The sequence below is a fragment of the Oxyura jamaicensis genome, chromosome 1, assembly GCF_011077185.1.
Source record: "Oxyura jamaicensis isolate SHBP4307 breed ruddy duck chromosome 1, BPBGC_Ojam_1.0, whole genome shotgun sequence".
In the NCBI taxonomy this organism is placed as follows: domain Eukaryota; kingdom Metazoa; phylum Chordata; class Aves; order Anseriformes; family Anatidae; genus Oxyura; species Oxyura jamaicensis.
The window spans coordinates 54,128,197-54,144,195 of record NC_048893.1 but is presented as its reverse complement, the minus strand read 5'-3'; the positions used below and the strand labels follow the sequence as shown (position 1 = coordinate 54,144,195).

Sequence of the window (15,999 nt, the reverse complement as noted above, 5' to 3'; positions counted from 1 at the left end):
GAAGACATATTAAACATGCCTATGGAATGCACAGCTCCAGTTTCCCCACCACATGCATAAAGCTTATTCTCTTCAAGTAGAGTTCACGGAATGCCTTACCATCAGAACACAAGCCTGCTTTCCATCCATAAATCCTTTGGGAATTGCATTTGGAGTTAAGATTTCATATCTGAAGAGTAAAAAGTATCGGATCAGTTACACAGATATTTGAAAAATAAAAAGTGTCAGTGAGTTCCTATGGCATTTTGAGTTTGACAGCTTATGGCCTTGTTAAAAATAAAAAAAAATGCACATCTAGACAACACAATATGAAGCAGTAGTCTCAGATGGGGTCCTCTACCCCTCACCTTAACTACATGCTTAGTAAAGAAGACAAAGATGCTTTGGGGAGGCTTTGTGCCAGGAAATACCAAGGGACAGATGTTCTCTGCCACTGTACTGAAAGGCAGTAACAATCTAGTTGCAATAAAGTACTTCAGTTTTCAAACTTGTATCTTAACTTTCTCAAGGTAAAGACTAATTTAGGTTCTTTTCTAGTCTTTACCTTTGCCTGAATTCCTGGAAGACAACTCTGTTGGGGAAACCCTGGCGACAAATACGGATTCCCTCCAGCACTCCATTGCAGCGAAGTTGATCGAGTACCAAGTGGGGGTCTAGTTTTCCAGCCTAGTGAGGGGAAGGAAAAAAAAAATATAAATACCATTAGGGCTTTACAAAAGGGACTTAACACCCCACTTCCCTCCCTTTTTGTTTTGTAGCCTCCTTTACCTTTTTCTCGTGATTGGGGATAATGCAACGGACGAAGTTGGGGTTGGTGTTCCTCAGGGTAGCCATCAGTTTAGCCAGCTGTTCTTTGTAAAGCTGTCCCACTGTTCGGAACATACCCTTCCTGGTCTTAAAGGCTCCTGGCAATGCTGTTTCTGACATACCAGCTACCTGATCCAGCCCAACAATACGGTCAACTAGAGAGAGCACAAGAAATTGCATTAAGTTCTGCCACAACCAAAGGAAACATTGGAATGTACAAAGAACATCTGGGTAGAACGGGATACATGAGAGGAGCTGCAGGATCCTTTTTGCTTCATCTCTACACAGATGTTGACTCCTGTACAGAATTTGTGCAGGGATAGGAGCAGGAAGGAAAAAAAGCAACAGCTCACTACAGGAAGTTTGAGTGATGGAATCAAACTTATTCCCTAACATAGTCTACTGATGTTCTGGAGGGCAGATCTGGAAGAGCAATCTAGAAGTGTGTTTCAGATGCTTCCATTTGCTTAGGTTATAATGAAAAACCAACAACAAACTAAGAGCTCCAGTTGCTAGCCGAGCAGAGTCAATTATTAGTTAACTCTGAACCAGAAGGGCCCACAGCTAGAGAAAAAGCTCAATTTGACTCTTTAGTCACAGGCAGAACTGCCATGACTGGTGATCAGAAAAGGTGATCTCCTGTTAACTACTGGTGATCTACTTGTTAACTGAGCAAACAAGGTAGAAGGCATGAGACACCAAACCTCAAGATACCACTGTTTGAGTTATTTTGGAGTACAAGTATTCTATGATTTACAGGCATGAACAATACCACTAGGAGAAAGTCAGAACTCCCTGCCCCAACAGTTTCTCCACTGTGACATCCAAGCACTGAAGAAGCACTATCATCTTGATGGGTGGACTGTAAGATCCTTTTTCTCAACAGAAGCCAACTAGATCTGAGAGTAGCATGGGACAGAACAAACCAAAGCATTCCTTTTTCCCATTGCTCTATGACATTGAGATAAATATTCATCTACCCAACCAAAACCAATTGTATCACTATAAATTCCCACACCCTCAAGTATATTTTCTTAAGGGCTTCAAGCTACTAGCTCACTTTACTTTCAGTGGTTGGCTGATGCCCACACTCAGGCTCCCAGTCTTGACTTCAGAAAATATATAACTTGTGCTCAATTGGCTTCTGATTAAAAAAAACTGTCAAGAGAAATTCCCACAAGTGAAGAAATAAGAAAGGATAGATACTCTCATTTGCAGCTAATGTTAGTTTACTATTGCTCACTTCTAGACCAGCTATTGGAATAGGGTCAAGGTTGACTTAGAAAGAAAAGAAGGTCATATTACTAGATGACATCACAGGGAAATCCACAGAAGACTGTCCCAGATTCTGTCTGGAACAATCCTCTTAAAAACTCGAGCCCTGCAATCTACATCAAGATAGCAAAAAGGATAGTCACTTGCAACAGAAGATCCAACTAAGAATAATAAATGAGAACTGATCAGCTGTGGTTCAGTTGAAATTTCAGTTCCAAAAGGCATGCGTGTCAGCCTCACACAGCAAAGGCCTTGCTAGGCACAAGTTGCTGATGGCCATTTTTCATGCAGTACAAATGCCTTTGCCAAACTAACTTTTCTTTGAATGATCAGCAGCTGAAGTCAAATCCCAGCAGCACAATCAATATTAAACTGAATTTCAGTTTAAACGCAGTCTCAGAAATCTTCCTTCCAAATCCTGCAATGAAATACAGCCTGGCTGGCTCTATGTTCAAACAGTTGACAGGGATTTGGTTTTTAGTTGTTCCTATGCAAGACTTGCAGGAACACCCTTAAGCACCTGAATGTGTCCACGTTTCTCGTATCCACTTGCAAAGTGAGAGTTTTGCTTTAGTTTTACGTCTGTGAGGAGCTACTAGCACAAAGCGAAGGAAATGAACAAGAAAGACAAGCAGGTATGACAAAGGGACAAAGATAAATTAATGGAAGCATTTCTTGCATGGCTCTAGGATGGCATTACACACGACACAACAGCTGGGTTTCTCAGTCACCTGGTTCTAGATGAAGAATAGGAAAGTGTTGATAGAAATAGGCTCTCTGAACGTTCTGCATCTCTGCAACAGACAGAGACGTCAAAGAAAACCCATGACAGAAAGTGACAGCAACAGTAAGACTCAAAAGCAGATAAACCCAGAGAAGATAGAGTAAAATACTGAACAACACTGCAGCAAGAACACACTAATTGCAGGACTGAAAAGCTAGATTCAACCTCAGATCTTATGTTTGAGTATTGCAGCTAAGCAAACTACTGGGACATATCAGTGCGCTCATATTTTATCCTAGCATTCTTGATTTGGAAAAGAAATTGCTATATACACAGTAAGCTTAGTGCAAGTTGATGTATGTGAGCCTCTCTCTTGAGTTAGAGTGATTTTTTAATGCAATACCATGGTCTAAGCAAAGGATGTACCAGATAACTCATCTTGGTGGCTTAGTCTTCAAGGAAAAAAGCAACACGGGTTGCAACAGATTTTTTTGTGATCCCAAAACTCTTCCATGTAAAAAGGGATGAGAAAACATGTAAGATTAATTTTAATTACATACCATCTTTCCACAACTCGGACACAAACTTATCCGATGACTGGTGGAGAAGAGTAGCAATGTTATCATTCAGTGGATCCATGTTCTTCATCAGCCACTCATCTGCTTTATAATCCACCTGCAGAAGATAAACATGTCAAGAAACTTCCTGCCGCACAAGATGCGCTAAGTCCTGCAGAGTCTAAAAAATCAGCATCAAGGTTTGCACAATCAACAGATGACTTAATCATTCTTGGATTTGTCATCTGAGCAAGCACACCTACAAATTCCAAACCCTAACAAACTGCTGAATGTTCTGTTCTGTCAGTAAAGGGAATGGATTTGCAATACCAGTATGCATCACCCCGAGTGTGAATCAAAACACAACTGTATCACCATTTTTGGTGATGAAGTCTTGATGCAAGGTTTATGAAAAGTATTTCCAATCTCACCAAGTCACAGAGAACATACTTAAATTGTTAGTTTGTTGTGTCTTCAGCTACACATATATAACTCGCAGGCAAATCTCTTTAGGCTCTGTAAGGTCCATAGCTATGGGACAGCTTTGTGGAGTTCTCCAATGGTTTCCCATGTTCCTCCATACTTAGCCACTTTGCTAAGTAGCCATTGCTAAGAAACAGTAGCTAAGCAGTGGAAAATAAGGCAGACATTATTTATGTTCACATTTTAGCTACAGATTCTTTACCTTGCCAGCATAATGTATGATACAGAAGTCAGCTTTGTCTTTCAGCTGTTTTGGCTTCTGAAATTTGGGGTGGGTTCCTTGTTCTTGTACAACTTTTTCCACAAAGCTTTTGTCTGTTGCTTTTGGGAACCAGCACTCTTCATCCAGCAGGGCCAGTATACCAGGTGGGCCAGCCTTAAAAGGAGGAAAATATCAAATCATCATTAAATGCTTGACTACATCAATGATTAACACCTTTGAATGGCTAGAAAAAAAAAAAAAAAAAGACACTTATACTTGATTCCTACCACATTCACCTGTTCTGTGGTATTAGAACAACTGCTGTCATACTAATATAAATTATTAATAATATCTCAAGATGCTCATCTGAAATCTGATCATCTTTATAGAAGGTCTCTTTCATGACATTTGTCCCAATGACACAACTAGTGCAGCCATTTCTTGCTGCTCAAGAGTAAGAGAACAAGCTTCTTACCGGCTTCTCTATGAGGTCAATGCAGGGCTGCAGATCCAGGCCAAAGTCAATGAAATTCCACTCTATGCCCTCCCTCTGGTACTCCTCTTGCTCCAGAATGAACATGGTGTGGTTAAAGAGCTGCTGCAACTTTTCATTTGTGTAGTTGATACACAGCTGCTCGAAGGAGTTCAGCTAATGGAGAAAAAAGGAAGAAAGGTGTTCGAACCGTTGCTTTTGAGGATGCATCTACTGTTCCCTTAGCAATAAAGATCACATCTAGAGTTCAGCCACTCTAAGTTAGTGTTCTGTCAAATCTCTGGGGTGGACAGCCCTTTGGCAATAACCCCTCTTGCTTATGAACTGTATTTCCTGTCACATGCTGCTGCATCACTGCGTCGATCCCCAGGGAAATTCTCACACACTGTTCCTCGTTCTTTGCAGAAGAATGTTCAGTTGTAAACAGCAGCAGAATTACTGCAGCTAGTTAACCCAGGAGCACAAAAGCCTCTGGTTTTCTCACAAACTTAGAGCTGGCGCATCCTCTTCATATCATGAGGAGGCAATGGAAGACTGAGGACAGATTCGTAAGAATGTGTGGACTGGAAAGTGTCTTTTTAATCCTCGCATATAAAGTTAGAATGAGAAAAGTGAGGGAAACTTCTTCAACATGTCCTGATTTCTTCAAACTGTATGGATATAATGAATAACCAAGGATGTAATTTCATGTTAGACCATACTGAATCTAATACAGCTGCTGGACAGAATGGTTCTGTTCTACTTCCTCCATGTTCCAGTAATTCCTAACCATGCATTTTCACTCCCTTCACATTTTCATGAGATCCAGCAAACCATTAAACCAAAGGTAGAGTTAGATCAACAACCCTGAGGCTTAGTTTTCCACTTCATGAATAAATTGGTCCAATTAGAACCACAGAATCATTAAGGCTGGAAAAGCCCTCCAAGATCATCTGGTCCAACCACCCCCTACCACCAATGTCACCCACTAAACCATGTCCCCAAGCACCACGTCCAACCTTTCCTTGAACACCCCCAGGGACGGTGACTCCACCACCTCCCTGGGCAACCTATCCCAATGCCTGACTGCTCTTTGTGAGAAGAAATGTCTCCTCATTTCCAGCCTGAGCCTCCTCTGGTGCAACTCAAGGCCATTCCCTCTTGTCCTAGTAACAGCACTACAGTGCTCAAACCACATTATGTGGTAACATTATCAGCCAGTTTATCAAAGAAAATGCTTTTATTCTCAGAAATACATGATTAAAGCTACCTGAGAGTTTTCTGTATTCAACAGTGCAAAGAGATTGTGATGGTACTATTAACAAGATTGTACTCAGTCTTATTTCTTCTTTGTTATTTTCGTATTAAATTTCCTTATCATGGTATAGAATTAACAGGCCCAAACATTTTATTTCTAAGGCCAATACAGTTCCATTACCATTTTTACTTTAGCAAACTTGTTCCCCTTGCTTCTGCAACATCATACAGAGCTAGTGATCGAGTTTGCAATTAACCTTGCAGCTGCACATGAGCTAGATTCAGTATAACACAGGTCAACAGGAGTTACCTGGCTGGGATAATGGGGATGGCAGGACAGATCTTTTTTGGTGACAGCCTGTGGTTAACTCCAGACTAAGCAAAATGCAATGCCACATTCTGAAACTGCAGTTTCACAGACAAGGATTTGGCCTAACAGTTCAGTGCCACCTACAGAGGGAGCTCTCACTTCCCCTTTTCCACCTCTGCCTCAACTTTCCTTCAGCTGTTGCTCTGCCACATTTATCTTGCATCAACTTTAGTGCTCAGATCCCCCTTTACAGACTGACTCAATTATAAGCCATCCTAAGAAAAAAAATTCTGCAGTGCTAGAGAGGTGAACAGTACGAGAGAGTGTAGCCAAGAACAGGAGAGTGGAAAAGGTGAAATATTACCCCTGTTCTTCAAGAAACTGTTACATCAGTTTAGCTATATGTGAAAACAAATTCTGATCCCCAATTTTCACACTTCTCACAGAATGGAGAATACACAGGTCAGAATATGTTGATTATGTTTTGGTCTAACCTGTCTTTGTCTTTCCAAAACTCAGCAGCAGGAAGAATTTCTAACAATTATTTATGATGCCAATAGGTTTCAGTGGATTATCTTTTAAGTGTTTTGGGACAGACTAATAGGACAAAATTTAAATCCAGTGGTGATCCATAACTCTGGCATTTTAAAGACTTTTTTTGTAGGCTAGTAACCTCTTATATTCTGTCATTCTGTTCTAGAAAGAGTCACGAACATCTGAAACTATGAAGTTAAAATAACTGTGATGCGCATGACAAATATAAAGTAATGAGATGAAATATTTGCAGAATATACAAAAGAAGAAGGAACACGTTATTATGTAACCCGACGATTCATATTGGCAGGGATCTCAAATAAAAGCAGAATATACATCATTTCCAAAACTATTGTAGTTTCTTCCAGTTTTAAAGCAATTTTCTTCAGCGGTCCTTGCTCCATGGTAAACTGTGCTGAGTGCAAGGACCTGACTCCTCCTTACCTCAAAAATCTCAAAGCCAGCGATGTCCAGAATCCCAATGAAGGATGCACCCTGTCGCTTGGTCTTATCCAATGCCTTGTTGATGCGCATAACCAGCCACCGGAACATACGTTCATAAGTGGCTTTAGCCAGAGCCTCAATGGCAAAGTCAGCCTATGCAGAACAAAGATCACAGCTTGCATTATAATCCAAAGGTGCAGATTGCATTCTTTTGGCATATAATTGCCTAACTGTAGTCTGAGATCTTCTCTCCACTACCGAACTCAACAAAGAAAGCTCATTTCATAGATTATTACCAATGAAAAGCAGATGGCACGGCGATACTCCATGAAAAGGAGTGAAGAATTTCTGATTAAAATAGCATGTCAAAGACACCTTTCCGGATCCTGTCTATTGGAAAAACCAAAGCCTAGTATTCAAGAAAGAATAAGTGACACCCAGTCCTTTCCAAACTAATACAGCACATTTACATATGACCAAAGAAAAGCATTAGAATTATTTTGCTATTTAGGATTTGTGAAACTTACTCTTCCCCCAAAGCTGCTACCCTATGATTGACACAAAAAATACAATACACAGTAAATGTCAAAACAGAAAGGCAGTTTTCGACTATTTCTACATTCCACTCTCTTCCCAATCCCTTTTATGTTACGGTGGCATGTTTATATACACTGAGAATAATGATACATTCACATAATGATGCGTTTATGAAAAAGCCATGCAGGGAGTAAGCACAGAGGTTTTGCTCCTTTTAGGAAACTACTTGTTCCTAGTTCAGGTTTCATTTAGAACAAGCAGCACAGTCTGATTCAAGACTATTAAGAAACATACAATCAGATTCAAGGGTGAGCCGCAAGTTCTTCCACCCTAGCAGCTGACCTATTCAAAAATGTTTTCTATATTACAGCAACTTGAAAATGTCATCCTTGCATAGAGCACTGAAGCAGCTTACTCCCCTGGGACAGCCAGTTACTAAAATTATGGGAATCGCACTCTCATTTTTTCCTCAGATGAGAAAGAGCGCTACAGGGGCAGGGTGACTTCTATTTTTATACAGATCAAGAAAGCTAATACTAGCAGTAATGCAGATGTTCCTTTATTCAAGTATGGTTGCCATACACTGCAGCCATGAAGATGACTATTAAACGCGATGGAAACCTTTCACTCATTTGTTAGCTCTGTGGCCGCAAAATTAAAGACAAAAGTACTCATTCACTTATACAGAACGCATACCTGTTCTTTGGTCTGAGCTTTCTGGACATAATCTCGTCCCACTTTGATACGAGGAGTCAGGATACCTCTGGTGAAATCAGTCACATTGATACCCAAAAGATGAGACACTTTCTGAGCAGCTAAAGAGAGGCAGAGGAAACAACAAAGATATTAACTTTCTCATTATTATTGCTTTTCTTACAGAAAAAGAGAAAGAAAATCATTCCTGCAACTGCATTCCCAAGAGAGTCATGAAATTGCTTTTAAAAAGCCATTAAGTGAAGAGCAGGTTAATGAGACAAAGAAAGTTATCTTCAAGAAGAAGAAAATCTCCCCTAAAAACTCTTGCTACCCATACTAGAGGTTAATGAGTTTCTTTGGAAACCACAGGAGTAAATTTGACACAGTATTCTCATACTGCTAAGTCATAACCTGGAAGCTTCAGAAAGTTCAGTCTACAATCAATTTAAAGATACCACAAGTGACTGACTTCTTAATCAAGCTAATTGCATTGTCTTCATATACTAATTAGTTTTTGAGGCAACTCTTTCTGTTTCAGATTACTACTCTATTTCAGATTAAAGAGCCAGAGAAATCAAATAGCTTATTCTTCTCCCCAAGATGCCAGTTAAAGCACGTTTTCTATAATCGCCCAAAATATAAACACTTGAAAAGCAATTAGCCACCTCTTACACTTCTGCAGTACATCTACAATGATACTCTAAGATAAGCCTACACTCTGCGTATTCCAGTAGAGTAATCCTTTTCATCTGGTCACCATCAAGAATACTTCCTGCCTATGCTCGTCACAAGAACTGTGCCACATTCCTGCCCACAAATAATTCACCTGACAGAAAAACAGGACTGCAGCATTCCTTACAATCTGTAATTTGTTTTTCTACTTGCAGGAACTTCCTGTAGGCTTTTTTCTGTGGGGCTTTCTTTGAGGTGAGGAAAGGAGATGGGTTACCTGTATTGTCTGGCATAGAGGCTTGGTCTGTGTTGCGCTCCTTCTTGAACACTATGTTGCCAAGTTGAAGAACACCTGAGATAACCTTCAGCAGACCTTTTGAAACAATAATAGCTCAGTGTCAGACATCAGCAAAAGCCCTGATATGACCTAGTTAACCATGTCAAAAGGCAAGAGGCTTCTCTCAAAGATCTATTTGGAATTGGGGAAAAAATACCACATGTAAGTAATTTGTCTGTGACTCCCATTCTGGGCACAGGACTTGCCCTGTCCCTCCAATGCAAGACTATACAGCCTGGGAATTTAACCATTCTCAACTTGAGCTACAGCAAAGCTGCAGACAAGATCCAGGGGCATGCCCCATTCTATAACAATCACAGTTTTTGTGAAAATGTTTGTTCTTTGTTAGAGGGCCAAGATCTGCCATTTTTTCAATGATTACAATTAAATGCAGGAAGGAAACAGTTATTAAGAGTACAAACCAATTCAGGGAAGGAAGATTACGTTCCTTTAACCTTGTGTTACTTTCAGCTACCTGACCAAGATCTGTAGTCCATACAGACATACATTACAGTTACAATATATGAAGGGCAGTAGGATGTGGGCAAAAGTGCCTATGCCATAATTATTGCTAATCACAGGCTGAATCATCGAATCCTTTGTTGTATTAATGATGTATTAATGTTCTTTGACCGCTGCACATCACAAAAGCAGCATCAGATGCTAGGACTGGAAAAAGAATTTCAGTGTCACAGCATCAATTCGATTTTTACCACATATCAATCAAAGCTCATTGTACAGCAGCTTCTAGTTGCCTTGAGCAGAGTAAACTGCCAGCCACTTGCAAAGAGATCTGGGGCCAAAGATTTTTTCATCCCCTAACTTCTACCTAATATAGAAACAGCTCCTTTAAAACAGTATCATTTTGATAGCAGAGCAAACAAAGGCTCCACAGATTCTCTAGCAGGACTAACAAAAGAGTTAGTCCTGATGCTCCAAGTGACATGTTTTGAAATCCAGTGTTTTGGCAGCTGAAACTGGAGTCTGGCACTTGGACATACACCTTGTTTTGGTGTTGTCTCATAGATGAAGATAGATAGCATTTAGAGGCTACATCAAAACTAAGCAAGCTTACTGGCCAGCCAGTTACTCCATGTATTTTTCATGTATTTTCAGCCTAAAGGAACATTAGTACACTTCACACCTTGAATGGCAAGAATAAAATACTAAAATTATCTTTGCTGCAGTGGTTGGAACCAATAGCTCATCCGTGTGGCAGCAAAGACATGCCCTAGAGCATACATAAAAAGAAACTAAAAAAAACAGAGTGTAGCAGGTCATCTGAATGAGAAATTGGGCTACAAAATATTTAATTCTCTGTAGGCAAACATGTCTTCACCTCCATATAGCAGTTTCAGTCTCAGATGATTCAGGATTTCAAGAATAGTATTAAGTTATGAATAACAAAAGAAGGGATTTATAGCAGACTGGACTGTGAAGAGCAATAGCTAAGGCATAGGCACATATTCCCTACAGCCACAAGGGCTACAGCATCCAGCAGAAGCAGCAGTGACCTTTAAAAAAAATGGATGTTTGCAATGTATGCAAACCAAGTCCTATTTTATAAGATCTTATACATTCAGAAACTGAGATTGGGCAGAACACCGGTTCCCAACCAGTAAGGAAGGTTAAAAATGACTGGTGAGTAAGCACCCCTGCATTTTGTGCTGGCTGCATAAAAGGCAGCATAGCCAGGCCATTCTCAAAGTATTAGTCCAGCACTGGCTGGATTTGATACTTAAAAGCCATTACTTAGGAAGTGGGGAAGCACTCATATCTTGGAAGTATTATTCATAAACTGGATATACAGCCTTCAAACTGGGAACAAAAACAGCAAGCAGAAGTATGTTTTTGTTGGCTGTTGCACTTCTAAGATTAACGGTGTTGGTACATCCTGAGGTGGGTCACTCCAAAGCTACTAAGTTCATCGCTCACACACTGGTCACTTTGTGGTGGGGGTAGAGGGAAACAAAGGAACAACAACGTAAAAACACCCAAGAATGAAACCAAACCAAAAATAAAGCTCCAGAAAAATGCAATCTGTTCCCTCCTCCATTTCCTCCTTTCAGAGGACTCATACCTATCTGCTCTTCATCGGGGATGCCCATGATCCTCATTGCTTCCATGGTCTCCTGAAACATATCTTTGTCTTGTTGACCTGGGATTGTAACGTGCCCATTGGAGAGGAAGCGATATTTGTTGTATGGCTCCAGGAGCAGATCAGCTTAGGAAAAAAAGGAGAAAAGTTACTATGACTTTTTTTTTTTTTTTTTTTAATATATATATATAAATAGACAAGCTACCACTGAGAGCAAATTTCTGACTTGCACATGCTAGCAGATGCTGGAGGAATCGGAGATTAAGATCTGTTTTACTAACAGATGAACATTTTTCTGCTTTATTTCTTTCTATTCCCTCTTCTAGAATACTCCACCAAAGAAGTGACAATCATCATTATGCCCTAAGTGTATAAAAAGCACAGATAACTTGAAAGTAAATTTGCCTTCAAGTTCAGATTCCTCATTTGTTTCAAGTCACAGGAAGGTTAGTATATAGCTCTTGGTAGCAACTATGAGAAAAGTTGTCTTCTGTCGTTCCTCCAGATCAATTTGCAGCTCTTACACAACACGAACTCCAACTACTGAAGAACAGACTAGGCTGAGGCTTTAAGGCTAGGTGCTAGACTTCTAGATTGCTTAAGCGCCAGACACTTTGCTCTATTCAGTTAAACACTGAGTACATCACAGTAGGACCATTCCTGCACTAGGAGGGTTTACATCATACAAGACGAGACTAAACACAGGACAGTGATTTAGATAAGGAAGGGTGTAGAGTCATTGCTGGCAAGGAAACAAGTACAGGAAGGAACCAGAGAAGCAAGTTTTCAGGAACTGAGAAGTGTAGAGGGAAGGCAAAGGGATATATGCACGTGCAGAAGAGGAGGAGGAGTGACCATACCTAAAAGGGAGAGGCAAGAAACTACGAAGGAACAGGTGCTAGCGTACAAGTGTTTTGGACTCTCTGTGTGCTGAGGAACCCCATAATTAAAACAACTATCAAACTTACTCTTCAGATGTTCCCCTGCCCCAGACAGCAGGTAGTAAAAGATGTGGAAGGTTCTCTCCTCCTTGGCTTGACGGATTGCACGTGACTTCTCCAGGAGATCTTCTGAGAGTCAAGGCATATGGCAGGACATACAAATCACTTCCTATTCTATGGCAGGAGAAAAACTAGCAGTACCTTATGTTCTTGTACCCATTAAGAGGGGTATTGATTTAGCAGTTGTCATCAGCCAACAACCCACTGAGCTTCTGGTCTCAGTTCTCTGAACCTCTGACTGATGGCTATGACATGAGAAACTAAACTAAACTGATAAACAGAGAAATAGTGGCCAACTATCCATACTTGCCCTGCACAGAAGTGAGAACGGCGTGTGAAATTCCAAAGCTCTTCATCTTATCGTGGTTTGATGCTATCTCAGCCTCCTATGATTAGAACTCATTCACTCAGAAGAGATTTCCACCACAGTCACAAAATGCTATATGAAGAAACGGGAAGCTACAACAGTAATCTTGCTAGCATAAATTGAAGTGCCTCCTGCCACATTCTCAACCTGGCAAACACAACTAAGGTCTGATGAGATTGCTAAGCATCATTACTGCCACACTCTATAGCCCGTAACTTTTAAGCGGCTACAGAAAGGATACAGGTCTCAATGTTGGCTCCAACAATGTAGCCGTTGACATCAAAGTTGATTCTGATGAACTTGCCCTGGGAGGAAAATATTAGTAATAACATTAGTATTCACTCTGTGCATAACAGCAGTGAGCAGCAAAGGCAAATCTCGTGTTTTTAATCCAGGAAAGGAAATTTAGAACAGGTCAGGCAAGTTTTATGCAAAACATAAGGTCAGCCAATAGGCAATGCCTGCTGATCATGACAACGATTTAACAAACAAGACACCAAATACTTACCTGTAAATAAAGACAAGCAGCCTACAATTCAACTTAATTATGGTTTGACCTAGGTTTCCCACAGCCAAAGCATTTTCAGTTTCATTCACTGTACGTTTTGGATAGTTCTCCCTCCCTCAACCAGCATCAACCACTTCCATTTAGCTCCAGCTCTGGCTTCTCACTCTGTCTTTCTCTCACTGTCTACCTCTCCAGAGCAAACGAAATAAGGATCCCTGGTTGCTTGACAGGATAAAACTGACGATAATAAATTTTGAATAAAAACTGGTGCAGATGGCTTCTCCATACTAGAAACCTATCAGCAGCATTTTCTGGATAATCCACTGAATGAAATTCTCTTCCCAGATGAATTTGAGGTAAGTCACACAGACAGTTGCCCTATCCCAGGATAGCAATTCACCCAGAAGCATAACAAGTCCTCCCCCTCCAAAGTTAAGCATACTGGCAACCATACTGGATAGTAATACTCACAAATCTGGACGAGTTGTCATTCTTCACTGTCTTGGCATTTCCAAAGGCCTCCAAGATGGGATTAGCCTGGAGTAACTGTCTTTCTAGTTCTCCCTAGAGGGAAATCAGAAATGAATCAAGTAGGTAGCAGTCTGCTGCATTATGCCTGGGTCAAACCAGCACTGAAGTTTCAATTCACACTAGCTTGGCATGTTGTAGAGAAGCCATTTTAAACCTTAGGAGACGATCCCTTAAACCTTCAAAAGGAGACTCATCAGTTATCTGGGTAAAACACGCATTCACAAAAACACTTTATTCCCTTCTTCAACACGAGGGTGTCCCAGTGCTGTCTTTCTGTTAACAGGCAGCCTTTTAAAGCCACTTGGCCACAGCATCCCACAGACTTCCCAGGATCAAAAACATAATTCCATCCAAGATCAGGCCCCCATCGCAGAAATGTCTTGCCATTTGGGCAGGAAGAGTGGAAAAAAAAAAAAAAACGCTTTCTTGCTACTGTGCGACAGCTCTGAACTCTGCTACTAGTAGGTTAAGAAGTTAGTCTGAAAAGATCTAGTGTTTGCAAAAACAAAACAACAACAACAACAAAACTGCACTAGGAGTCTAGGTCTTCCACAATACAAACAAGCAAAAACCTCCTTTGTAAGGAGGCACACAAAAAAAGGAGAATTAGTGGTATCCCACAAACTGCATGATCGCTTGCATTCTTACTGCCATATTCGCACACTCCTCCTACCCTCCAGGAACACAAAATGCTGGAGCTGCAGGAAAAAAAATAATCAGAACCTTTATCCCTGCCAAGTGCTAGATCACTGGAGCATATACACCTTTCCCTTCAGGCTCTAGATGCCTCCCTCTTTGCTTTTAAAATCACATGTCCTCTGTGTTAAGGGTGTGGAGTATGCATATTCCAAGACCAGCTAAAAAACTTCCAGAAACAGCAAATGACGGTTTAGATTCATGTTTCTCATTTTAGCAGTCATCACTGAATACTCAAGACTTCCTGTACATAAAAGATGGAAACTGAGTTTGATCTGTGAAAACTGGAATGGCAGGGACAAAATATTTAAGTGTATTTGTAAAGGAAAATCATTCCCATTAATTTTTAAAGTGTTTTATAAAACAGGTCAGTCCTTACACTGTCTCTCTAAAAATATATACAAAAAAATCAGCACTTTTTATTGCATAAATTAAAAAAAAAGGAGTACAACAGAAACCAAACAAAGAACTAAAGTGTTTCTTACTTCCACAATCACCTCACTTCATGCCTGCAAAGTGCAGTGCCAAACAAGACGGTGTCCCTGCAGAACTGCACACATACAGAAGGGGCAGCTGCTGCAAACACTTTCATTCAGTGTGGAAGTGTACATAACAAGGGGGTTAGCCCTGGGAAGGTAACCTAAGCTAGGACATCTGCCCTCTCACAACAGAGACATTGTGTAGTTTTGTAAGGACAGCACCCTGAAACTAGGGTTCAGTCCTTGAAATTGGGTAGCAGTCACATTTCCCCCTCCTATTCTGGCACATGTACTGATGACAGAATGCTCTTCCCTCACCCACTTCTTCCTCTCCACCCTGCAGCGAAGTCCCAGGCCTCTCTTTGTGACTTTGATCTGTTGCTGTGCAAGTGAGAAGTTTCAACAACTTAACATTTAAACCCAAGTAACAAACAAGGAGGAAGAAGATCAAAAAGCTCATTTTTTCTCTAAATAGAAGTCAGGCTGAATCTGTTTTAATAATTTGGCTAAAAATAAAACTAAGGTCATGCTTAGCTACACAAAGATCGAAAGTTTATAGAAATTTTGACTAATGAACCTCCTGTTGATACCTCTGCAAGAGAGTGTTGTTAGTGTCAAGTAGGTATTGAGAAACCATAGTTCAGAAGTGAATAGGTCTCTTGAACTATCAAAGTACCAACCGGTATAAGCCAACGCCAGCTCAGAGCCTACAGCAATATAGAGGTGTAAGTAAAGGAGCAGGCTAAAGAGTCGGTCACATCATTAGTTCTCAAGACTTGCCTTATCCCAGTGATATAGTAGGAAGACCAAGTTCTTAGCATGCCCTGGCAATGGCACGTAAGATGAAGTGCTTGAAATTGCTGTGATGTATCCATTGGTGTGCACTGTACACTGTCTTTTTTTAAAAAATACAATCCCATTACGTTTAAAATTCTATGGAAGCTTGTGTTTTGGTTGTTTTTTAAACTTAAATGTTGACAGTCACCTTTCATTGAAGGAAGAGACTTCTTTA

General features: G+C 40.5%; 1 protein-coding gene and 1 non-coding gene across 2 annotated transcripts in view; both read right to left on the bottom strand.

Moving 5' to 3' along the window:
• Positions 1-15,999, bottom strand: part of MYH9 (myosin heavy chain 9) — a 69,560-nt gene that overhangs the window by 18,768 nt on the left and 34,793 nt on the right. The window contains exons 6-18 of the mRNA XM_035340098.1: positions 13,753-13,845; positions 13,015-13,078; positions 12,374-12,472; positions 11,388-11,531; positions 9,248-9,343; positions 8,299-8,417; positions 7,066-7,218; positions 4,524-4,697; positions 4,049-4,222; positions 3,367-3,481; positions 769-962; positions 545-666; positions 100-169 (exon numbers count right to left, since the gene is read on the bottom strand). Coding sequence (XP_035195989.1) covers positions 100-169; positions 545-666; positions 769-962; positions 3,367-3,481; positions 4,049-4,222; positions 4,524-4,697; positions 7,066-7,218; positions 8,299-8,417; positions 9,248-9,343; positions 11,388-11,531; positions 12,374-12,472; positions 13,015-13,078; positions 13,753-13,845 — 1,617 coding nt within the window. The remainder of the gene's footprint in view (positions 1-99; positions 170-544; positions 667-768; positions 963-3,366; positions 3,482-4,048; positions 4,223-4,523; positions 4,698-7,065; positions 7,219-8,298; positions 8,418-9,247; positions 9,344-11,387; positions 11,532-12,373; positions 12,473-13,014; positions 13,079-13,752; positions 13,846-15,999) is intronic.
• Positions 5,893-6,029, bottom strand: LOC118160993. The gene has a single exon (XR_004747806.1). It is a non-coding gene; the product is annotated as a small nucleolar RNA SNORA66 (small nucleolar RNA).